The 26,583-nt window shown below is 35.9% G+C and overlaps 1 protein-coding gene across 3 annotated transcripts in view; it reads left to right on the forward strand.

Annotated features, from left to right (window-relative positions):
• Nucleotides 1-26,583, forward strand: part of FAM13C (family with sequence similarity 13 member C) — a 155,092-nt gene that overhangs the window by 39,850 nt on the left and 88,659 nt on the right. For all 3 annotated transcript variants that reach the window (XM_077765229.1, XM_077765227.1, XM_077765228.1), the window contains one exon: nucleotides 20,011-20,129. In XM_077765229.1, the coding sequence (XP_077621355.1) occupies nucleotides 20,011-20,129 (119 nt within the window). The remainder of the gene's footprint in view (nucleotides 1-20,010; nucleotides 20,130-26,583) is intronic.

Below are 26,583 nucleotides of genomic sequence, written 5' to 3' on the forward strand. Positions count from 1 at the left end.
GGTCATGATCTCACTATTTGTGAGTTCAAGTCCCAATTCGGGCTCTGTGCTGACAGCTCAGAGTCTGGAGCCTGCTTTGGATTCTGTGTCTCCCTCTCTATCTCTGCCCCTGGTCTGCTTGCATTCTGTCTCTCTCCCAAAGATAAACATTATAAATCAATCAGTTTTCCATTTTAGAAGTTCTTACTCAGTTTAGTGTTATGGTCTTAAACTTATCAGAAACCAGCATTTTAGAGTAATTCTCAGGGTCTTTCCCATGAATCCCTCTGAAGATGAAGCATTTTTGCAGGAACAATTACAAAAACAATAATGCAAAACAACTGTCTGTAAATGATAAAAGACTTAAAAATAGCTATGGTTAGAGATCTGGTGAGCAGTCACACACACACACACACACACACACAATGACACAAATGACAAGTAAATTTGGTCATTTTTGTAATACACAATATTATAAGATAATAGCTGAAATTATGAACTGATAAGATTATAGCAGGACATATCAGATTAGTAGGATTTTATCTAATATTTGAACTACCTATTTTAATGACTGATATCTCATATAAATATGATTTTAAAAGGTTTAACATTACTTTTTACTTGACAGTGTATCCCATGCAATGTAATATACCAAATAAACCTAAGTGAATTAACATTTTTTCTTTTTACTGTATTCAAAATTTGAGAAATCTTGTTTAAAATGTCAAAATATTTAAAACATTTGATCAAATAGGATAATAGGTCACTATGAAACAATCCTTAGTTATCCATTTAACAAAAATGACAAAAGCTTTCAAGGCAAATATGGAAAGTTTATAGTTGTTAAACAGATAAACAATCAAGCAAACAACCTTAGCTTTATTTTAGTAGAGAAGGCTTAATCTTTATTTTTCTGAGTAACCAGAGACCTGATAAAGACAACATGGAACACAGGATATTATTTTCATAAGACATGTAATCTTTGTTACAGAAATTGGTTGCATTTCTATACACCAATAATGAAGCAGCCAGAAAAAAAATCAAGGAATTGATCCCATTTACAATTGCACCAAAAACGATAAAATACCTAAGAATCAACCTAATCAAAGAGGTGAAAAATCTATACACTGAAAACAATAGAAAGTTTATGAAAGAAATTGAAGAAGACACCAAAAAATGGAAAAACATTTCATGCTCATGGATTAGAAGAACAAATATTGTTAAAATGTCGATACTACCCAACGCAATCTACATATTCAATATAATTCCTGTCAAAATAACACCAACATTTTTCACAGAGCTGGAATAAACAACCATAAAGTTTATATGGAACCAGAAAAGACCCTGAATAGCCAAGGTAATCTTGAAAAAGAAAACCAAGGCTGGAGGCATCTCAATTCCAGACTGAGCTACATTACAGGCTGTAATCATCAAGACAGGTACTGGCACAAAAACAGACACAAAGACCAATGGAACAGAATAGAGAACCCAGAAGTGGACCCACAAACGTATGGCCAACTCATCTTTGACAAACAGGAAAGAATATCCAACGGAAAGCAGTCTCTTCAGCACATGATGCTAGGAAAACTGGACAGAGACATGACGAAGAATGAAGCCGGACCACTTTCTCACACCATAAACAAAAATAAACTCAAAATTTAAAACAGAAAGCCGTCAAAATTCTAGAGGAGAAAACAGGCAACAACCTCTTTGACCTCAGCTGCAGCAACTTCTTATTCAACACGTCTCTGGAGGTAAGGGAAACAAAAGGAAAAATGAATGATTGGGACCTCATCAAGACAGAAAACTTCTGCACAGCAAAGGAAACAATCAGCAAAACTAAAAGGCAATGGAAAGAATGGGAGAAGGTATTTACAAAGGACATTATCAAATAAAGGGTTAGTATCCAAAATCTATAAAGAACTTATCAAACTCAACACTCAAAAAACAAAAATCCAGTGAAGAAATGGACAAAAGACATCAATAGACAATTCTCCAAATAAGACATTCAGATCATTACCAGACACATGAAAAAATGCTCAACATCATTCATCATCAGGGAAATACAAATCAAAACCACAATGAGATGCCACCTCACACCAGTCAGGAAGGCTAAAATTAACAACTCAGGCAGCAACAGATGTTGGTGAGGATGCAGATGCAGAGAAAGAAGAACACTTTCACACTGTTGGCGGGAATGCAAACTGGTGCAGCCACTCTGGAAAACAGTATGGAGTTTCCTCAAAAAATTAAAAATATAACCACCATATGACTCAGCAATTGCACAACTAGGTATTTACCCAAAGGATGCAGGAGTGCTTTTTACAAGGATCACATGCACCTCAATGTTTATAGCAGCACTTTCAACAATAACCAAATTATGGAAAGAGCCCAAATGTCCATCGATGGATGAATGGATAAAGAAGTTGTGGGATATATACAATGGAATATTACTTGGTGATCAAAAAGAATGAAATCTTGATATTTGCAACACTGTGGATGGGACTAGAATGTATTATGCTAAGTGAAATAAGTCAGCCAGAGAAAGACAAATATCATATGATATCACTTATATGTGGAATTTAAGATACAAAACAGATGAACATAAGGGAAATGAAGCAAAAATAATATAAAAACAATGATGGAGACAAACCATTAGAGACTCTTAAATACAGAGAACAAATTGAAGGTTGTTGGAGGGGTGTTAGGTAGGGGGAATGGGCTAAATGGGCAAGAGGCATTAAGGAGGACACTTGTTGGGATGAGCGCTGTGTGTTATATGTAAGTGATGAATCACTAAATTCTATTCCTGAAATCATTATTACACTGTATGTTAACTAACTTGGATTTAGATTTTTTAAAAAAGGCACATTATCTTTGTTTCCTAGGCAGATTACATTAAAAGTAAAGAAAACCCTTTTATTATAATTTCTTATTAACAGGACAGAAAGATAACCTAATTCTGGTGTGCCAGTATATTTTTTAAAAAAATATTTGTTCATTATTTATTTTGAGAGAGAGGGAGAGCGAGAGCAAGAGAGAGAGAGAGAGAGCCCGTGCACATGGGGCAGGGGCAGAGAGAGAGGTAGAGAGAGAGAGAATCCCAATCAGCTCTTCACTGTTAGGGTGCGGGGCTTGATCTCAGGAACCATGAGATCATGACCTGAGCAGAAATCAAGAGTGGGTTGCTTAACTGACTTAGCCACCCAGGTGCCCCTACCAGTATACTTTTGATATTAAAACTTTACTTTTTTTTAACTTAAATAAATTCATTCCAATTTTAGCCAGCCCAATCACACATAAAATTCCTTTCTCAGTTCATTTTCCACAAACCTTCTACAACTTTTCTGTATCCATTTAGGTTTTGCCCTTTATCCTTATTCTGGAACAATTATTTTACTTTAGGACAAAATGTTAATTTTTTTACCAAAGAGCAAAGCAGAACAAAACAACAATATGTCCTTCATAATTTTCATTATCCCTTAAAACACATTCTATTCACCTTACCTACTTTTTATATACAGTTGTTTTCTTTAGTCCTTATTATTTCTAGTAGTTTTATTTATTTATATGTACTTAATTTATAATTGATGTATATTAGCTTCAGGTATAAATTGTACTGATTTGACTATTATATACATTATGAAATGCCATGATAAAAGTAGTTACCCACTGTCACCATATAAAATTATTACAATAATATTGACTATACTCCCTGTGCTGTAATTTTCGTCCCTGTGACTGACTGACTTTATAATTGGAGGTTTGTACTACTTAATCCCTTTCACCTATTTTGCCTATCCTCCAACCCCTCCCATCTGGCAACCACCAGTTTGCTCTTTGTATTTATGAATCTGCTCTTTATTTACTTTTCACTTTTTATTAGTTTGATTTTGGATTCCACATATTAACAAAATCATGTGGTATTTGTCTTTCTCTGTTTGACTTATTTCACTTAGCATAATATCCTTTAGGCTAATCCATGTTGTTGAAAATGGCAAGATTTTATTCTTTTTTATGGCAGAATTATATTTCATTCATTCATCTACTGATGGACACTTGGGTTACTTCCATATCTTTGTATTGTAAATAATGCTGCAGTAAACATAGAGGTGCATCTTTTTGAATTAGCGTTTCCTTTTTTCTTTGTTTTTTTTTTTTTATAAAATGTTTTATTTATTTCTAGGAGAGAGAGAGAGAGAGACAGCGTGAGCAGGGGAGGGTCAGAGAGAGAGGGAGTCACAAACTGAAACAGGCTCCAGGCTCTGAGCTGGCAGTCAGCACAGAGCCCTACGCGGGGCTCGAACCCACGAATCGCGAGATCATGACCTAAGCGAAAGTCAGACGCTTAACCGACTAAGCCACCCAGGCGCCCCCCTTTTTTCTTTGGATAAATACCCACTAGTAGAATTACTGGGTAGCATGATGTTTCTATTTTTATTATTGAGGAACCTTCATACTGTTTTTCATAGTAGCTGTACCAAGTTAGAATGCCACCAAAGTACACAAAAGTTCCCTTCTCTCCATAGCCTGGCCAAACACTTGTTATTTCTTATCTTTTTGATATTAGCCATTCTGACTGGTGTGAGGTGATATCTTATTATGGTTTTGATTTGCATTTCCCTGATAATTAATGATATTTGATCATGTTTTCATGTGTCTGGATCTATCTGTTTGTCTTCTTTGGTGAAAATCTATTCAGGTTCTCTGCCCATTTTTCAATTGAAATTTTTTTGTTTTGTTTTTTTGGGTGTTGAGTTTTGTAAGTTCTTTATATGGTTTGGATATTAGCCCCTTATCATATATATTATTTGCAAATATCTTCTTTCAGTAGGCTGCCTTTTTGTTTTGATGGTTTCCTTCACTGTGCAAAAACTTTTGATTTTGAATTTGATTAGTCCCAATAGTTTATTTTTGCTTCTGTTTCTCTTTGCCTGAGGATACATATCTAGAAAAATGTTGCTAAGGCTGATCTCAAAGTCATTATTGCCAGGGAGTTTCATGGCTTTATGTCTCACATTTAGGTCTTCAATCCTCTTTTACTTTTGTGTTTGGTGTAAGCACTGGTCCAGTTTCATTCTTCTGCATGAAGGAGTCCAGTTTTCCAGCACCATTTATTGAAAGGACTGTCTTTTTCTCATTGTACATACTTGCCTCCTTTATCACCAATTAATAGACCATATAGGTGTGAGTTTATTTTCGGACTCTTATTCTATTCCATTGACCAGTGTGTCTATATATGTTCCAGCACCATATATATTACAGCTCTGAAGTGTATCTTAAAATCTGGGTTCGTGATACCTCCAGGTTTGTTCTTCTTTCTTAAGATCTTTTACTATTTAGGGACTTTTGTGGTTCCATACAAATTTTAGGATTATTAGTTCCAGTTATGTTAAAAATATTATTGGTGTTTTGATAGGGATTGCATTGAATCTGTAGACTGCTTTGGGTAGTATCAATATTTTAGCAATATTAATCTTCCAATCCACGAGCATTAGTTATCTTTCCATTTGTTTCTGTCATCCTCAATTTCTGCATCAATGTTTTGTGGTTACAGAGTATAGGTCTTCACTTCATTGCTTAAATTTATTCCTAAGTATTTTGCTTTTTTTTTTTTTAACTTTAAATAGAATTGTTTTCTTAATTTTTTTCCTGCTACTTTGTTGGTAGTGTGTAGAAATACAACAGATTTCTGTATATTAATTTTGTGTCTTGCAACTTTATTGAATTTATTCTATAGTATTACTTCTACTAGTTTTTGGGTGGAGTGCTGGAGTCTTTAGAGTTTTCTATATATAGTATCATGTCATCTGCAAATAGTGACAGTTTTACTTCTTCACCAGTTTGGATGTTTTTTCTTTTTCTTGTCTGATTGCTGTGGCTATAACTTCTGGTACTATGTTGAATAAAAGTGATGAGAGTGGATATCCTTGTCTTGTTTCTGATCTTAAAGGAAAAGCTCAGTTTTTCACCATTGAGTATGACTTTAGCTGTGGGTTTGTGATATATCGTCTTAATTATGTTGAGGTATATTCCCTCTAACTCACCATATTTAGACTTCTTATTATGAATGGATGTTGAATTTTGTCAAATGCTTTCTCTGTATCTACTAAGATGATCGTATAATTTTTATCCTTCATTTTTAATGTGGTGTATCACATTGATTTGTGGATATTGAATCATCCTTTTTTTTTTTTTTACAAATAGTTTATTGTCAAATTAGTTTCCACATAACACTCAGTGCTCATCCAGTTCTTTATCCATTTTNGAATCATCCTTTCATTCCTGGAATAAACCTCATTTGATTGTGGTGAATGATCCTTTTAATGTACTTTTGAATTTGGTTTGCTAATATTTTGTTGAGGAATTTTGTATCTATTTTGATCAGGGATATTGACTTGTAGTTTTGTTTTGTTTGTAGTGTTTTGTTTGTTTTTGGTATCAGGGTAATGCTGCAGTAGGATGTATTTGGAAGCTTTCCTTCCTTTTCTACTTTTTGGAATAATTTGATGATTAACCTTCGTAAATGTTTGGTAGAATTCACCCATGAATCTGTCTTGTCCTGGATATTTATTTACTGGAGTTTTTTGATTACTGATTCAATTTTGGTACTAGTAATTGGTCTGTTTAAAGCAGGAGAGTTTTTGAGGGAAATGGAGAAATAATTTTAGACCCAGTGGATTCCATCTTTCCCTTTAGATTCCCTAAGATCTCTTAAAATGAGGGGCCCTTTGATTTCAATAGCTGGACTCACATGCCCCCATCTCCTTTTGAGCAGAATATTATGACTTACTAAGGAATTTTAATAAACAAAGTTCAGGTATGCACAATAAAATTAGACAGCAAAAATGAAAAGAGAAAAAAACTCAGATTGAAGAGATACTGTCAAATTTCAGTCAGAGTCAGCAAGAAAGCAGAGAGCTCTGTGGATTTTGGGTATCGTATCAGCACTTGTTTGCTCACTGTCCTTGGAGTCATTGGGTCTTTGGATTTCCCTTCTGAAGCTATGAAATGTCAAAAGTGCATAAATAACAGAAGTATAAACAATTTATTACTTAAGTAGTAGTCAGTAAAAGTTTATTGTGCACATATCAAAAAGATAGTTCACAAACCAAGAACACTCAAACCAAAACATAGAATGAGGCTCAAGGGTATATTATTATAAAGCAGCTTATATAGTGTGAAGGCAGTAACTGTTTATTCTTCACAGTGATTGGTTATAATATCAGCATTTTCTTCAGTTATAGAGAATTGTTTTTGTCTGCTCAGGGAAGGTTCAAGGCAGGTCTTAGTCTATCTTTGATTTTAACAAAAGGTCCCAAATCAAACAAACAGAATGAGATAACTATTTCAATTGCCATGCCAAAGTCATCAGAAGGCTTCAACATTCCAAAATAGCTTCATTGAAAGATTCATTGCATAAGACTGATGAAAAATTAAAGACCTAAGTGGCACCTAAAATGAAAGGCTTTTAAGACTGACATATCTCTTTCTACTTGCCTCCATCTTCCTTTTATTCAATAATGTATTTTTTTACTAATCTCCTATTGAAATTGACTTTCTACTTGAAATTGACTGTAATACCATAAACAGAAGTCCACCAAGTTTGTGGCCTTACAACAGCTCCAATTTGAGAAACCTAAAAGTTCTGATTTCACCTTCCTAGAGGCTCATCACCAACACACTGGCCCAGAAACCAGTATCTCATTTGTAATCAATGGGGGACAATGGAAAAATGATTTAACTCAAAGATTTTTTTTTAATCAAATTCTTCCACACCAACTCAAATGCCCCCATATCTACCCTTGAAAGAGGGCTCCTATATGGACACATCTCAGAATTACCAGGACTTCCAGCAATTCTTCAGTCAACAGCTATCAGTTAGTTGTTCCCTTAAACAACCAAGGAGAAACTAAATTAAAATTAGTGGAAAAGCTTGCTAAATGCTGCAGATACCAGAACTATACTCTGTAAAGTCCACTCTCTTTGGAACCTGCAAATGGGATCTTGGGAAAACTGTCAGAAACTGATAGAGGGTAAGAATTCTTACTGGAGTCAGTTCTCCAGGATCTCTATCATGCCTGATTGGGAGAGGAAAGTAAGATTTCATGTTACCCCTTCCCTTATAAATTCAGACTTTTATGAATTTGGTTTTGAGATCCCCATGGGTTGTCAATCCTTTGTCTCCCAGGGACAGCTGTTGTCTTCTTGTTCATCTTGTTTTGTGTCCTAAGAACTTGGCTTAGTTTTCTGCCTGCCAGGGGCATGCAGGTTGTTGGGTTCTTGCATATGTGGGCAACCTAAGAGTCAAGCACCCAAAACATGGCCAGACAGAAATGTAGGTTGCAATCCATTTGCAGTTGAGGTCCTACTGGCTGTTGCCCATTCTCAGGGGGATTGTCTAAGTCTTTCTTACTTTTGGCAATTTTTGGAAGTGGCTCTGGATATTGGGAAGCTAGTGTCTTTGAGTTGTTTAATACTGACAGGAATGTTTACTGTTTGCCCCAGTTGAACCTTGACAAGATATTTGCAAGGATTTCTGAGTAGCTTTATGGTCAGAAGTTGGCCAGATTGTTAGCTGATATTCAGAACCTGATAGGAACTTTTTTTATTTTTAAACAAGGGCTTCTCCCCTAAGCTAAATGTACCCAGAAGGAAAGAAAAACAAAGACAAACTTTATCTAAGGTCAAAGCTCTAAATCTAGAACATAGGAATCTTTTGATTTCTGTCTTAGTTGAAGATCTTCTCCCTGATCTAAAGAAGCAAATAGATGAAGTAGTTGGATGAGTGGATCAGCATGGTTGATGTCATTCAGATTGCAGCCCAGTTTTTGAGAAAGTAAAAACAATTGTATTTGTCTTATAAATTGAGTCTTTACAGGAATATAAATGCAGCTCTGGAAGCAATTCACCCACTTTTCCTTTTTTAAAACCAACCCCCAAAACTTCTCCTATTCATCTCAAAAGATTGTAGGTATTATAAAATTCTGGATTTAGGAAACAAAAGTCTTTGGAGAAACATGCATTCTTTTTCTGTGTCTTTGAGATGTAAAAGTTCAACCTGATCATCTCTAGGAACTCGCATCTGTAGAAGCCATCTCTTTGAAATACAAATTTTAGGGAGGCTGTTTCTATCACAAGGGGCGGGGCTTGTGGAGCTTCAATTTGGAGCTTAACCAATTGAAAAAATCTTAAAAGTCTTCTCCAATATTATAAAATTCTCCAATATATAAAAATGTGTAAGTTATCTGAGCATGTAACCTAACATATTGAATCTGTCAGAAACCAATTTGTATCCAACTTTTCTTTTAGAGGCTACAGAATTTTGCATTATTGTACCTGCCTTTTGGCTAAGACTTGAAATTAAAAACTAGAAGATCTTTCTTTACATCTGTAAAGAATGTAGAAGATCTTTTCTTTACATTTGTATGTTTATGTATGCCTATAAGTATTTTATAATGTGTGATTTTTTTCTATCTCTGGATGATATTGCCAAAATTAGTTTGTACAGAGTTCTGTTTATATATAAACATATATATACATTGAATATACTCACAGACCTATAGGAAGTAACACTAATGTCTCTCAAATTTGTTTTAATCTAAGATAATATTTGGTAAATAAACATTAATTTAAGTTTATTGGTTTAATTAAAATTGTCATGTCTTTAGAGCTGTCATATTAAATATAATGCAGATCTACAACTTTTATTCTACTTAAGTTTACTACAAGTTAAAGAGCTCATGTTATCTCTGTTACAGAATTTGTGAGCAAAAAAGATAAATTAATTTCATGAATCATTAAACAGCAAATCATCTTTTCATGAGTAATCTCAACATAATAGTTAGAAATAAGTAAATTAAACAGAAGTTAAAAAATTTGTAAATAAACTTTTCAACAATAATTATACTTTTTTCGTACATCTACTTAAAAGTAGTTTCCAAAATCTTTTTGGTAACTTGAAACTTTAATATTATACTGAGATAGGTTAAATGATGGATATATATTGCATATCCAGATCATTTCCAAGGAATATAAAATATGAAACTTTAATGACTGACCATAGATTATCTACTTTTGATTTCCTTTTACAGAAGAACTAAGGATATTTGGTCTATTAATAAGCATTTTTTGCCCACATTGAAAAATTTGCTGAGGAAGAAGGTATTTCTAGAAATTCTGAAATATATTTGTAAATTTGCCAGTCCACACTTGCTTACTTCTTAGTTTTCACTAGGAATTTAGGATTCTAATGGTAATAATTATAATCATACATGTTAATAAAACTACCAAGAAATAGTAAGGGTGAAAGTAAACAACTGTAAATGAAAAGTAAGTGAGGAAAGGGGTTCCTGGGGGGCTTAGTTGCCTAAGTGCCTGAGTTTCAACTCAGGTCATGATCTCATAGCTTTGTGGGTTTGAGCCCTGCATCAGCCTCTGTGCTACCAGCACAGAGCCTGCTTGGGATTCTCTCCCTCTCTCATTGCCCCTCCCCCACTCATGCTGTCTCTCTCTCAAAATAAATAAACTTTAAAAATTAAAAAAAAAAAGAAAAGTAAAGAAGGAAAGTGACTGTTTCAAAATAAGAAAGGAGGAAAAAATACAGTAAAAAAATTGAATGGTTATAATAAGTTGTAGAACTTTTGTAGAAAAGGAATCTTAGGAAAAGAATTTTAGATGTGGTCAAGCTGGCTAAGATTAGAATGGATTTAAGGGTTTTTTCCCTAAAAAATGAATTTTGTTATTAAAAGTGCACTGATGCAAAATTCAGATTTGAATTTGGTTTTCTCTCTGTGAAAAAGATTTTCTTGTTCAATTCAATCTGCTCTGGATAAGTGATTGTGAAAGGTTTGTTGTTTGTTCACTTTACTTTCAGAGCAATCTACCTGGAAAACAAAGATTTTTTTATCTTAGCAAAATAATTTCCTGTGTTTCATGCTGTTTTTATATCAGCTCTTTGATTACTTAAGAGAACCCAGTCTTCTTAATATTAGGAACTAAGTCCCATTCGCTACAATGTAACCTGTATTTGCCTTTCAAATCTTTTATTGTCAATTTAGTTAAATAGATAATCAAGTATTTGATAATGATCTGTGGTCTTACCTAGTCAAATGTTCAAACCTTTTCCCATTTTGACAACTTCCCCAAATCAAATTGTAATGGAATCTTTCTGACCTTAAAGTAACTTTGGTAGATTCTAGAGGGTCCCTGGAAATCTCAAAAGATTTGAATCTCACCTTGGAAAAGAGAGATGTTAAAGAAATTAGGTTTATTTGATATGTTAAATTATGTGGGAAACATTGTCAAATAACTAATGATAAACCTTATTAGGTTATATGTGTGTGGATACATGTTACTAACATAGGTATTCTAGAAATTATGTATAGAGTTTCTAGAAATTTATCAAAATTTCAATGTCCAATTATCATTCTAAATTATTGTATGCCACAGAAATAACTCCATTTAACCATCAAAGGAACTCTCATCAGGTCTTTAACCATGTGCATCTTTAAGTATTTTGTTATTTTAAGACAATCACTTTTTATTCTGATGATTTTGCAAAAGTAAATTAATGGAAAGGACTCTATCTACCAACTACTCTCATTCACAGACACCATTGCCAAATACGGTGTTTAAACTTGGATCCTTATTTTGCAACTGAAGAAGGCTCCACTTGATGTCTGGTCTTGTGCAAATGCTAGAGACATGAAAATTAAATTGACTAGGAAAAGAATTAGCTGAAGTTGAAGCAGACTGCTTCCTCACAAAACACTGAGAATATTCTTTCCATTTCTCCTTCCCTTTCCAATAATTCTTTTCCTTATTTTTACACCATGAAGGTCTTTGTCATTCTTTTGTCAACTTATTGCCTTGTGCTGGTCTAGAAAGACAACACCATTGTTCATACATCTCAGACCATTACAAAAGTGGGCTATCCAGCCTCAATGGATTTACTCTGATGCTGGATGTTGGATTTACTATGATGCTAGTGATTCTGTAATTCCTCCCATTACAAACTTCTTCCCTCATTTTCAACTCCTCAGTTTCTTTGGATCACACTTGTGGATAAACAGTTCTGGAGAAGTGTAGACTTATACAAAATATATAAACAAGCCATTTGGCTTCAGAAAGTGACTCATTCAATGAAGTCTTTCTTTGATCTACTCAATCTAAGTTGGTTTGGGCCATGGGAATTGTGGCATTGGAGTATCCTCCAAATACTGGGTATTATTCAGTTTATAGCCATTCTAACAGTCACCCTGCTACACTGTGTTCTCTCAAAACCTTTAAAGGCATGCATACAGCCACTGATAATGAGACAAATGATCTTCCTGTGCCTAGAATGACAAAAAAAAAAAAAAAAAGGATGAACAACTGCCAACTAATGGACCAAGACCTTGATATCTTATACTATGAATTATGGTCAGAGATTCATCCTGACTCCAATATCGACAAGAAGTAGTAGCTCAGAGTGGCACCAATACTTTAAATTTTGATCAATACTTGCAGTACAACTGAGAGTATATCAAAAGGAGGAAGTTGATGAAGTTAATTTGTATTTTGGGATCCACAAAATGGAGGCCATCCCAGTGGCCTAGCCCATGTCACAAATCTAAACTAAGTCATCCTGCACTTACTGAAAACACCTGTCAAGAAAACTTAACATTAGTTACAGTCATTCAAGTTAGCCTTAGCTAGCTTATCTAACCTAGAAAATAGGACCTGCTAGCCTTATAAGGAAACCCGTCTTCCTAGCCAATCATGCTGTTTCCATGTTGTCTCTTCTCACTCTATAAAACTCATTCTTGCCCAAAATCTCTCAGGAAGAGTGCTCCACTATTTGATAGGCTCTGTACTCCCCAAATACATGGATTCTTTTCCCTTGAATAGTTTTAGTATTGTCACTTGACAATAGTAAATTTAGGATGTTGAGAAAATGGAAAGAATTCTGAATTTGAGTTTCGGAGATTGCACTTAGGATCTGAGTTCTATAGCTTAAATGATTCAGTGTGGTCCTATTTTGTGCAATTTGGAATTAAATATTGAATATAAAGTATTAAGCCTCTCAATGGAAAAGATTTGAAATAATGCAACTACCCCCAAATTTATCAAGATTTGCATAATTTCAAAGCACTTCAGGCCTATTGAATAAAAGTTGTGTTTATTGTATTGAAATATTTCAACTTTAGCTAGTTAACCAAAATACTCACTATCTTCTGTCATGATAATTGAGATATCCCTTGGTTTTTGAAAGTTCATGTTATGCCACTTGAAAAAAGTGCAAAAAGTGAAAATAGGGTTCAGTGTTTGTTTTGCAGTGAGCCATTATTTCAGGGTAGCATGCACCCTGAAAACCTAGTGTGGTGCCACCAGGCTGCTTCCCTGGGAATTCTACTCAGCATCTCAGCATTAAGCTGCCATAGTTTTGTTTTTTGTTTTTTTGTTTTGTTTTGTTTTTTTATTTTTTATTTTTATTTTTTTATAAATAGTTTATTGTCAAGTTGGTTTCCAACAACACCCAGTGCTCATCCCCACAAGTGCCCTCCTCCATGCCCATCACCTCCCCTCCTCTCCACCCCCATCAATCCTCAGTTTGTTCTCAGCATTCAAGAGTCTCTCATGGTTTGCCTCTCGCCCTCTCCCCCACTATTTCCCCCCTTCTTCTCCCCCACGGTCCTCTGTTAAGTTCCTCCTAATCCTCCTATACGTGCCATAGCTTTGAACTGGGCCTGTGAACATCTGTGCTTTATTTCTATTTATTTTGTGTGTCCAGTAGCAAGATGTGTCTTAAGGTATCAGAAACGTGTAAGAGAGGTTATTTTTTTGGGTCTGAGAATACTCAATTTTTTTCCATATAGATTAATGGTAATTGCTGCTTTGCTTTATACCACCGTGTGGCTTCTAAAAAATTTCATAGGAACGGTGTACTTTCGATAGTGGGGAAATGTGTAGTCTTAAAATGCATAAATCTCAGTCAGACTGAAATTTTCAGAGTCTTCTGGGAAGCATCACTTGCATAGAAGACAATATTTCTGGCCTAAATAAGTCATCTGTATTGTCTTAACTTGATTATTCTCACTGGGGGAAAGAGAGAGAGTGAGATCCACCTCCTGGTTTTAAATGAGGAAATACAAGTTAAAGGTACCTAGTTTAGAGCTGGGTATGGGTCAGGCACTCAATGAATGTTACTTGATTTGGAGAGTGGACAATATAGCATAATTTCAAGATCTGTTTTGTACTAGAAATTCATACAAATGTAAGCAGTAAACTGAGTGATATTGTAGGTAAGGAAATAGGATCAGAGGAGATGCTACTTTGTGGATATGTGTGGATTTTAAACTTATACCTGTCTTCCTCCATAATTTATTTTATTTCTTTTGAAATAGTGACCAATGTAGGCAGAAATTATTTTATTTTATTTTGGTTATTTTATTTTATTTCAATTTATTTATTCATTTTTGAGAGAGAGAGAGAGAGCACAAGCTGGGAAGGGGCAGAGAGGGGGCCTGGGAAGACAAAATACAAAGCAGGTTCCAGATTCCAAGCTGTCAGCAGTGATGTGGGGCTCAAATTCGTGAACTGTGAGATCATAACCTGAGCTGAAATTAGACACTTAACTGAATGAGCCACCAGGTGCCCCCAGAAATTATTTTTTAAAATTATTTCTTTATTTCTTTATTTTACAAATAGTTTATTATCAAGTTGGTTTCCATATAACACCCAGTGCTCATTTCCACAAGTGCCCTCCTCCATGCCCCCCCAGAAATTATTTTAAAAATAGGTCTGAAACAACAGTTCTCTAAGTACTGTTTCTTAAAGATCCAGAATACTTAAAATAATAATAGTCAGACACACATTTTTAAAAGACCTTCTAATCAGCTCTTCCAGAGCCTCCTTTCCCCCAATTATAAAATGAATGTGATAATCCCATAGTTCTTTTAATCAGGGAAAAGGTCTTTAAAACCCTCAAAAAGACTTTAAATAATTTTCAGAGATGTGTGCAGATTTAAGGTAAAAGGAAGTCTGGGGTGACACAGGATAGGGTAGATTAAAAAAGGTGTTCTAAAAGATGAATATATATGTTTTTTTCCAAACTATGGAGACATCAGTTTATTAATCATGTAGTAATTAGAGCTCTTGGGAAGAACATGCCCTCAAAAATGCAAGGCATTTTTATTAGCAATGGAATGATTAGTTATAAATCTATTTAATTTAAAATTTAAGCCAGTAGTTGAAGAAAGTAAATTTTTTTAATGTTTATTTATTTATTTATTTACAAATAGTTTATTGNTTGCTACACATGGCCAGATTTCATTGTTTCTCATTGCAATGTAGTAAGAAAGTAAATTTTTTAAATCAGTTTTGCAATAGAATGCACACAGTAAAACCTCAGCTGTGTGAAGATGAAAACAGTTAATGTTTTGATTGATCACATCTTGAAAGGAAGATTTAAAGGATGCATATGTCTTTGAGGTCTAAGGACAGTATTCTGATTTGGCAACCTAGAGTAGATGGGAAAAAACTAGGACTACGATGGAAGAATTTTTTCTTTTTTCTGGGTTTTGGATTTAAACAAATTGGGGGACTTGGAAGGTCCTGAAGTTGTGGCCATGCCATTGGATCAAAACTAGATTCTGTCAAGTTCTGTAAGAGTCAGCTGAATTCACTAAAATCCCAACAAGGACAAAATATTATATTTCACTATTCCTACTTTAAGGGCAGCTAATTTTTCCTTGACTCAGCTGAGGTTCCAAGCCTCTCAATCAATCTAACAGATAGTCTCGCTCTTTTCATTGTGTATATTGTCCTGGCCTCTGCTCATGGGTCAGAAAATGAGTGAAATAATGCTTGTTTGACACTTGCCTTACTCATGAAATATATCAGAGCTAAGTCAATTTGATTGCTCCTGTATATAGCAGAGCACCAACAACCCACTCCACTGAGGCTAGAATTAGGATGTACAGGAGGTGAGGTCAAAAGATAGAAAATGTCTGGGAGCAGAAGATGTAGGATGACTCATTATCCAGATTCTGCCTAGCCAGGTACCAAGGAGACAAGATTGAAGGGGAGGGAATCAAAAGGTGATTCCCTTTTGAGTAAAAATATATCTCTCGTTTTAAGATAAATGCTCTGCTTTAGTGTTCTAGAATTTTTGAGGGGGGGGGGAAATGTCCTAGCAGACTCCAAACAAAGATATAATGAAGCTTAAATGAGCAAAGCTAATTAGATGTATTATTATTGCTCAGATATTGTCATTTGTGGGGGTTTGGCAGGGAGAATATGTTCACTCTCAATCATACACAAGTACATTATCTATTCTAAGAACTTTCTTTGGCAGTCCTAGTTAACCTTGTCACTTGTCAGGTGGTGGAGCCCAACTGAATAGGGATGGGAACTCACCAAGGGGGGTGAGTCCTGTTCTCTCATGTGTCTGGCTAAATCTCTGTTATAAAGGCCAATAACTATGACTGGGTATTACTGTTATTGTTATATATTCTTTCCCTTATGTCCTTATAAATAAATGATACCTGGCAGCACAATACTTTTGGAAGCTATTGTTTGTTAATTTATTTAGAATGATATCTTTTTCCCCTCTGCCTTATCCCTTTAAGGAAAGTCATGAAATTATTTTTAAAACTGGAGCAGGTAAGAATTGGGGTTTACTCCTCTATTTCTTATGAGGTTCTTGAGTAATTTTTAGATTTGACTCTTGAAGTTACTTTTTCTGGTGTGTCCTACTGACAGGACTCCTTTTGTGTCACACATACTACTATGTTCTGTTGGGCGTGATCTGAGTATCCTTGATGCCAAAACACATATTTTTCACACTTTAACTTGCTTATATCTGATTATACTTTAAACTTGGTGGATGCATTTAATGTGTCATTTTTCCCCTAAAATGTTATTTAATTAAGCTAATGGTGGCTTTTATAATTGGTAGTGTCTTAGATTAAGAAAGAAAGGTAGTGGTGTTTTAGTTATCTAGTTGCATAACAGCCCCAACACTTAAAACAAATAATTTTTTTCTTATGTCTTGTGGTTTCTGTGGGTTAGGAATTCATTTAGGGAATAATAGGGAGGTGTTGTTTCACTTCATGATGCTTGGGGCCTGAGCTAGAAGACACATAGCCTACAAGTAAGAATCAGCTGAAGGTTTTCATTCCCATGTAGGGTTGCTGAGGCTATTGGTCCACCTGGGGCCATTCCATGAAGAGATAATAAGGTGGAAGGGACTAAACTGAAAATACTTATTCCTTTTCTAACAAATGAGATTTTTCAAACTCATAGGAACTTTGGAAGGAAGAACCCATTCAGCATTTTCAGAGAGGCTGGAATTGTTTATGGTTTGAGGGGGTTTTAGAGATCAACACTTGGAGAATAACCTAACATTTTGTCACTGGAAAGTACAGCATCCATCATTACAATTATGCTTGTATTTTACAACAGAGTTTGTTCTTTTGGTTGATGTTCAGGATGATTTATACCAAACTCCTTACTTACTCTTTCCAAGTTCTCCATACCATCTTGAAGTTTCCAAACTCTTAGTGGGCAGAAGCAGGGCTGACAATGCCATTTTTTTCTCCTCTTGAATCAGGAACTTGATTGTCAGCTGTCACCAAATACTTTATCCAACTATGCCAGGGAAAAGTGTTCCTCTTGCAATGCTTCTCGAGTGACAGACTCTTATGAGTGAAAGATCTCTTATGGCACTTTCTCCAGAGCCCCATTTATTCATCTTTTAAGAAAGATTTTTAATTTTTTAAGGTAATCTCCACACCCAACATGGGGCTCCAACTCACATGTCTAAAATAATGAGTTGCATGTTCTTCCAACTGAGCCAGTCAGGCACCCCTTCTTATTTATCTTTAAGATAAATCATAAAATCTATGGGAGTCCAGCATGTGTGGCCTATAACCCTTCTCAAATTTTTGTGGCTTCAAAGGATTAGATAAGATATTGTCTTTGAAAAGAAAAAAATTCCTACTTTTTAATAAAAGGAAAAGTTTTAATAATATGGAAATTCATGATTTAAACTTTTTAGAGATTAGAAGAGTCTTTCCTTTAGGCATACAAGTACTGAGGCTTCTAAATATGATGTTTAAATGATATTAATAATATAGAAATATGCAACAAGCATCCTGCCACAAAAATAGGCTTGCTTTTGGTGAACTTATTTGGGTTAAGTCTCTGAGGATTTCCTTAACATTACTTTAAGAATATTGAGCTTAGGATGCCTAGGTGGTTTAGTCGGTTAAGTGTCTGACTTCCACTCAGGTCATGATCTCATGGTTTGTGAGTTCGAGTCTTGTGTTGGGCTCTGTGCTGACAGCTCAGAGCCTGCTTCAGATTCTGTGTCTCCCTCTCCCTCTGACCCTCCTCTGCTCATACTCTGTCTCTCTCTCAAAAATAAATAAACATTAATAATTAAAAAAAGAATATTGAGCTTCAAGGGAATTTTTATAAAAGCAATATTAGCATTCAAAGCTCCCATCTGCTGTGTGCCTCCAGTTGACAGGCACTAAGAGATGTTCTTGTGACATCTTGTTAACAACTTTGTGACCTTGGAGTAATATTCCCATTTTACAGACAAGGAAACTGAGACCTAGATAGTGGTGTAACTTGTCTAAGGTCACATACCTAGCAAGTAGTAAGCAGAGCTATCTCACTTGAAAGCTATTGTTTGGGGAAATTTGCCAGTATTGGGGTAGTTGTAGAATTTTTCATAAGCAATTACTACATCCAAGAGAGTTTTTGGCCTGAAGCTGGAGACTTAGAAAAATGAAATTTAAAGATTATGGTGGCATAATTAATCCCTTTCCTTTTCTGTCCCCACTTTAACCCTTTTATAAAAAAGTGTTCATATAATTTTGTTTTAGAAGCTTGTGATGAATACTTGACAAAAAGCCCCACCACATTATTCTAATGTTTTAGAAAAGTGACTCTGAGACCTGACATATTGCCACTTGTACTGATTTTAGCCCACACTCAGAATAAGAAATCTTGGTCTCTATCGCCACCACACTATACTGCTCAGTGCGACCCAAATGTGTTTCAGCACATGAATTTTTTTCACTGCATGACAGTAGCCATCTGTATTTACTGAATTTCTTACTGATTATAGTTTTAGTATCTTTTTAATCAGGTAAATAGGGGTTATTTTGCTTTAAGGAAAACTTGTTAATTAGACGTTTGGCATACCTCAAAGACTATAGTGGTTTAGCTGTTGAATGTATATAAACCCTTAATTTTTAGTGTATGTGTCTTTATAGTGAATCCAGATTCATTTTATCTTAGATGTGTTTATGATATTCTCTAGAGAGTTTGGCATTCAGGACTTCTAAACTAATGAGTGGACTGCAACATGAGTAGATAACCAATATAGTGGTTTCTTTGGATGCAGTGTAGCTAATGGCAAGTGTGTGTGTGTGTTCTGTGTGTGTGCATGCCAGAGAGAGGGAGTGGCAGAAGGAAGATCAAGCATGTTTGGAATTTATAGAAATGGTATGTTCCTTAAATTTTAGACTAACTTAAATTTATTTTTTATTATAGGAATAAAGTGTGTTTATTGTAAAAAATATAGATGTGCCCCCAAAAGAAAAAAAAAGAAATGACATCTCAGAGTTAGTCACTGTCAAGATTTTGGTATCTCAATCTGTGTGTGTATACATTCATACATATGTTTGTTTTTACAAAAATGAGCCAATGCTATAAATATTCCAGAAATTATATTTTCAGATATATCTATTCAATACCCTTTTATAATATTTTTAATGTGAAAATTTTAATGTATGGTTATATTATATCTCTTAAACATTAGATTTTTAATTATTTTTCTCTTTATTCTGTAATCTTGAAGCAACTGACTGATAGAGTTTTCTTGAATTTCAAATTACTTATTAGCTTCCTTCCCCAATTATAGTTGGCAGAGTGCTCCCTGCCCTAAGACCCACTCTCAGCTGAAGAGCACTATGGAACACTAGAACTGATAGCTTCTGACAGCTCCTCTGCTTTTGCTGTTTCTTCTTGCAGGAGACAGAGCAAGTGGTACCCAGCCAGCCGGAGTGTCGGGGGAGAATAGGAACGCAAGCCCACGAGAGTCCACAAAATCACCCCTTCAGGCACCAAGAAATAGTGCGAGTTCAACAAAGGTGAGTCTTTTGCTGTCAGAAGTTGTGCTGTGCCTGGTGTTGCTTTCCCAGAAATGCTGATGCTGGTACTTGTCACCCACACACAAGAGGCAAGGCTTTCTACATCAGCTGGCATTCCTTACAAGTCACAGAAGCTGCTTTAAGGGGCTGTAAGAGAGTATCATTGAGTCTGAATTAAAGGGAAATGTAAATAACCTACTGTCACTGACTTCATTTTGGAGATAATCAGCCTTACAGCTAAGAGAGGACAAGAGATAGTCTTGGAGAAAGAAATGCTGATTTCATTTTGTACTCTTTCATTCCATGCTAGAAATGATTAGCTTTTCCTCCATGATAATGATAATTAGTGATGACAGTGTAGACATCAAGTCAGTTTCTTTTTACATATTATCGCATTTAGCCTTCATCACTTCCTCATAAAGTAAGTACTTATAGCCCCATTTTATGGAGGAGGAGCCTGAGGTCGAGACTCATTGAGGCACTGGCCTCATGTTGCCCAAGTGAAAAAGCTCAGCCAGAATTTGAACCCACAAATGTCTGATTACAGTATACCAGGTGAGCTTATGTGCTTATCCAAGTAGTATCTTTGGGGCAGCTGAAGCAGACCAGGGGCTGGCCTCTCTGGTCTGCTAGACCTGCTGGAGACAGCGCTGGGTCCAGGGCAAGGATGTGGGTATAAAGCTGTCTACAGCAAGTTGGCATGGCATCCTGATAGGAGCCTGGCATTGCAGCTGTCTGTGTTGAAAATCTCTTGAAATAAACAGAAGAAAGAATTCAGCTGCTGGTTGTGTCAGCTGTCTTTGTAGGATCTTGTGTACAGTGTAATCATAGCCCTCACTCAGTGGGAAGAGAGTGCTATGCTTCTGAGCATGACCTTTAGATATTTTTTTATGGAAGCACAGCCTAAATGAATCAACAACTACAGAGAAGTTGGCTGTGCTATATAATTTTGCTTTAAAAGATTCAAATACTAAATTTAGAATCATAAAACCTTAAAAGATTGAAGCAACCCCAAAAGCAAGATGACTCGCTTTTCAACTGTATTCATAGGTGTCTTGTATTACCCTTCTCACAAATTGCCCTCTTTTCTGTTTATTCTTACATGACCTCAGGTGAGGTAAGACTCAACCTTGTCATTTCTCTGCTGATTGGGGCATTTCCCTTCTTATGTGAAACTTTATTATAAATTAAGCTGTTTTAGACTTACTAGAACCAAATTTGTATAGTGACCCTGTCTCCCCTCTACCAGACTGGTAACCACCTTTCTCAGCAAGAATATCGCCAACTATATACCCATACATATTTCAAAATAATAAAACAAACAAAAAACCCTAAATTGCTTTTTGTGTGTATGGAATGTATGGTGGCTCTTTGGGGAGGCTATTCCACAAAGAATGTTAGGGGAAAATGATATTAGCAGTTAACTTTCTCAAGGATACTTGGTGTTTGGTAATTTTAAACCATTTAATCTCTCATTTACCATGGGAAAAGTAAGTGGTAATATTCCTGTTATCAGAGGGCAAGTCAGAAATTTAATAGGGTTCTGTGTTGGGAATCATTTACATATGATTAGTAAAAGCAAAGAGAATGGAATTAGAATAGTCTTGAGGAAATGTACCAGGCAGCAATTCTTACATTTAAGGATGGGTGGGTAGTTACAGCTGAATTTGGATTTTCAGATCTATGACACCTTTTCTCAGAAAAGCAGAGATGCACATATACACAAGTTTGTAACATCTTAGGAGGTTCTTAGACCTCCTCTTCATGTCAGCAAAAGGAAAGGAATACAGTCAGGGTCACTGGTCAGCCTTCATTAAGTCAGCCTTTTCTCTCCCCAACACATTGGCCACTTCTACATCTTAGCAAACCTTCATAGGACCCCAAATACCCTGTTTTCCTTTTCTTCTCTTTCTTTCTAGCCTCCAGGTTCCACTTTGATACGATCTAGCTTTCTGAGCTAGCACCATTCCATAATATTCTGCACCCCAGTTTTAGGAACCACATGATCTGGTGTTAAGTCTCAGATCAGAACACCATGTTAGACCACTTATATCTGGTACTGTTTAGTATTTAGGTTGGGTTGGTAACTTTTAAACTACAGAGTTATTTGTCACAACCCTGGTGGTATCACCTAGGGACATTGTAATGAAACCTAAAAAAAAATCAAAATATTACAGGGATTCTGAAATTTGATGAACTGGTGAAATGAGATCTGAGGCTAAAAACAACTTTGAGTCAGGTAGCTCACATTCCTGATAACATTCCTTTTATGTCAGCATATGGCCAGGTTCAGGCATATGGTGCCCAGTGAGATCTTGATAGAGACATGATTCTGTAACAGGACACTCCAGACCTAGGTCTGACTCAAAGTGAGGGAAGGAGCCAATCTAAATCTCAACAGGTGTAAAATGCCACCTTCTTGGGGCTGGGGGGAGGGTATTTTATTTGCATAATGAACACTTTGAAAAAGGGAAGAAAGATCTTTCTGCTTTCAAGGGGTCACATGTCACTTCAGCAAGACTCAAAGGAGTGGTTAGTCTTCAGAGAATTCATCCATCCTTGTAGAAGTTTTGGAGCTAATTGTGTTATGAGATGGGATCTGATCTTTGCATTCATACCTATGAGGAAAAGTTTCATACCTTTAGTTCTTAGAGTATTGTATCATAAGCTCTTTCTCACAGAGGGAGTTTATATCTATGTTTATGGATGAGCTTCAGAGAGGATTTTGAATGTTTTTGTCTAAAGCTTGAGTATGTATATATCATATTGGTTTTCTGTTGCTACTGTAACAAGTGACCACAAATTTGTAGCTTAAAACAAGACACATTTATAAAATCTTACAGTTCATGTCCAACATGAATATCCTCGGGCTAAAATAAAGATGTCAGTAGGCCTGCCTAGAGTCTACAGGCGGGAATCCATCTATTTCCTTGCCTTTTCCAATTTCCAGAGGATGCCTACATTACTTGACTTGTGTGCCTTCTTCCCCTGAAAAGTAAGCAACATTGCATCTCTGAGCATTCTTCCATACATGTCTCTCTGGCCATGCCAAGCAAAGATTTTCTGATTTAAAGGATTCATGGGATTAGATTGTACTGACTCAGATAACCCACATTAATCTCCCCATCTCAAGGTCCTTAATTTAATCATATCTACTGAATCCCTTTTGTCATGTAATGACATGTGGAGTGGGACAAAAAATAAGGACATGGGTAACTTGGTGTACGTGTGTTTGTGTTTTGTGCCATTATTCTGCTTACTACATAAAAAATGTTTTCCAGGGAAGATCTTTAAAGCATTTATCAGAATCTCGGAGGATACTCACGACCAAAAGGTTTAGAAACATTATTCTACCTACTTCCAACCTCCCAGTTTGCATGTTCTTCCAGAAAGCCAACCACAGATACTGATTTTGCCCCCTCCATCTTCTTTTATTTCATCGATCCTCCTCTTTGCCATGCCCTTGTTATCTTCCTTGTACAGTGCCCCAGAGCAGAGATCTAAATTTGGTATCCTGTGGTTTATCTAGTGTGGGGATACATTTGACTTACAAAATGTTTTAAAATATTTTGATTCAATATTTAAAAATTAGGAGGTTTTGGGGTGCCTCAGTGGGTTAAATGTCTGATTCTTGATTTCAGCTCAAGTTATGATCTCATGGTCCATGAGATCGAGCCCTGCATGAAGCACGAGCCTGCTTGGGATTCTCTCTCATTCTCTCTCTGCCCCTCTCCCACTCTCTCTCTCTCTCTCAAAATAAATAAACTTAAAATCAGAATGTTTTCCAGATTTTGGAGATTCTTTTTGAAAATCTGAAGCTGGGATAACACAGGGCCCTACAAGCCCCAGTTAACAGGAGCTGAGGAACAGCCATCAATTTTTCCACAACTCCTACCCGGCTCTGCCCACTTATTTATGCTCTTTGCCTGACTCAGATAGGCACTTGATTTATAAGGCCTGCTTCAGTCTTTTTCTTCTCAGTAACTACTCATCCTGGGTACTCCAGCTGCTCAGAGCTAAGCCCTAATAAGGTGATGTCTGATAATGTCCTTTGCCTCCTTTCCAAGATGATGTCTTTATATTTTAACTTGGATTTCATTGCATATGAGTGGAGGGGCTGCATATTACCCTACTCTGACATATTCTTCAGTACCTGGAGCTTTTCAAGACATATAAAATTATAGAACTGCCTTTGGTTAGAGCAAGAATGAAGCCTTAATAATCATTTAATACAATCTTCTGATTTTCTAGTGTGACACCCAGTGAGGCTGTGATATGCTTAAGCCCTTGTTCCCCTTATAACAGAATGAAGACAAATGCCATCACTGTTCAGAGCAGTCACTTTATGAATATACATCAGTTTGATTGATTTTTTTATATAGCTACAGCCAGTGCCAATCCTGTGAACCCTTGGATATGACAAAGGAGGATTTATTAATGTAACAGAATACTAATGAAGCTGGGGATTTCTTACCCAGTTAAGTAAATTTACTTTTGAGAGTGATTAACTCACTTGTGTTTAAAATATTATATTAAAATTTATGACAGCATTAAACTTTTAATGTTGTTAAAGATCTTGTCTGTATAAACAGGAGCTATTCTATGGCATTGTGTTACTACTAATTAAGTTGGTGGTTACATTTGCGAATTGGAGTTCATTAGCCTCTTCATCTGGAAGTCCCCAGTTAGAGGGGATTGAAGATTGGAATATGAGCAAAAATAATGGCCTTTGATAGTTTAGACTGTTTTTGTGACATTCCAGAAGAAAGAAAAAGGTTTGTTGCTTTTTGGAAAGAGGAAGTTTTGTTGGCAGCAACTTTTCCATGGAGGATAAATCCTTTCAGCTTTTGTTTTTGAGATAGATAACTTACATGTGTTTTAATAGCTAATTGTTTCTTTTTTTTTCTTTTTCTTAATTAAAACATTTTTATTGAAGTATAGTTGACACACAATGTTACAATAGTTTCAGGTGTACAACATAGTAATTTGACAACTCTATATATTGTGCTATGCTCAACATAAATGTAGCCTCCATCTATCATCATGTAATGTCATTACAGTACCATTGACTCTGTTCCTTATGCTGTACCTTTTATTCCTGAAATTTACTGTTCTATCTTGAAGAGGCTGTGTGTATAAACACTCTTGGAAAATACCATTATAAGTTAAGTACCTACTAAAATTAATTTTAAAATGATATTGCTTTGCAGAATTCTAGTACTCTAGCCCTTTGTATTTCTTCTAACATATTACTGTCTTGTAGACTTTACACCAATCATTTGATTTCTTTTGTGTGTGTGTGGGGTTTTTTTTTTTTACATATAGTTTATTGTCAAGTTGGTTTCCATATAACACCCAGTGCTCATCCCCACAAGTGCCNTCTTTCCATGTTTTAGCTATTGTGGAGAGTGCTGCTATGAACATTGGGGTACATGTGCTCCTATGCATCAGCATTTCTGTATCCCTTGGGCAAATTCCTAGCAGTGCTATTGCTGGGTCCTAGGGGAGTTCTATTGTTAGTTTCCTGAGGAACCTCCACACTGTTTTCCAGATGGGCTGTACCAGTTTACATTCCCACCAACAGTGGAGGAGGGTGCCCATTTCTCCACATCCTCGCCAGCATCTAGAGTTCTCTGATTTGCTCATTTTAGCCACTCTGACTGGTGTGAGGTGGTATCTCAGTGTGGTTTTGATTTGTATTTCCCTGATGAGGAGGGAGCACCCAGAGATTTTTAATAACATGGTAGACAAGAACTGCCTTCTTGGACACTACCAGAGTCCAAGGAACTCTACAGAGTCCATGCAGGAACTCTGCATGTTGCCAGCATGTTCTTATTAGTGTGTTGTTGGGATTTCTTCTCTCTCTCTCTCTCTTTCTCTTTCTTTCTTTCTTAATAGGGTAGGGGGAGAACAAAAAAAAATTTAATAGGGAGGTATAGAACAAAAACTTTGTTGGTCTTCACAATGTTTTGAGACTACTTGCTATATGGTTGGGTGACAAGTGGGTTCTGGAATAGTTTATTTTGCCTATATTGCATAGGAAGGGAGCTATATAGTAAGGGCTTTTCTTCACCCCCCGATCCTGCCTCCATCCTGATGGGCTCAGAAACAATCTGGTAGAATGGAAAGAACATTTAAATTAAGAAATGCAGAGTACTATCTTATGTCTCTCAGGTGACCTTGGTCACTTCATGCAAATCCCTCAGTCCCCTTTTCTAACGATGATTTTGTAGTCCCCTTCTGGCTCTAACACTAAAAATGCTCAACATTCTAGATGTTTAAAGGATTAGAGTGGAAAGATTGTAGCTTAATAAAACAAGCTCTTGCAGTCACAGATAAAAATAATTCCTCCTCCCTACTGTAGAGCACAAAAATTATCCTACACCAAATCACCAAATCCTTGAACTGATTGACAACATAGAGCCCACACTTGATTATTCTGAGAATGAAACAC

This window comes from Crocuta crocuta, unplaced genomic scaffold (assembly GCF_008692635.1).
Source record: "Crocuta crocuta isolate KB4526 unplaced genomic scaffold, BGI_CrCroc_1.0 scaffold244, whole genome shotgun sequence".
Taxonomy (NCBI): Eukaryota; Metazoa; Chordata; class Mammalia; order Carnivora; family Hyaenidae; genus Crocuta; species Crocuta crocuta.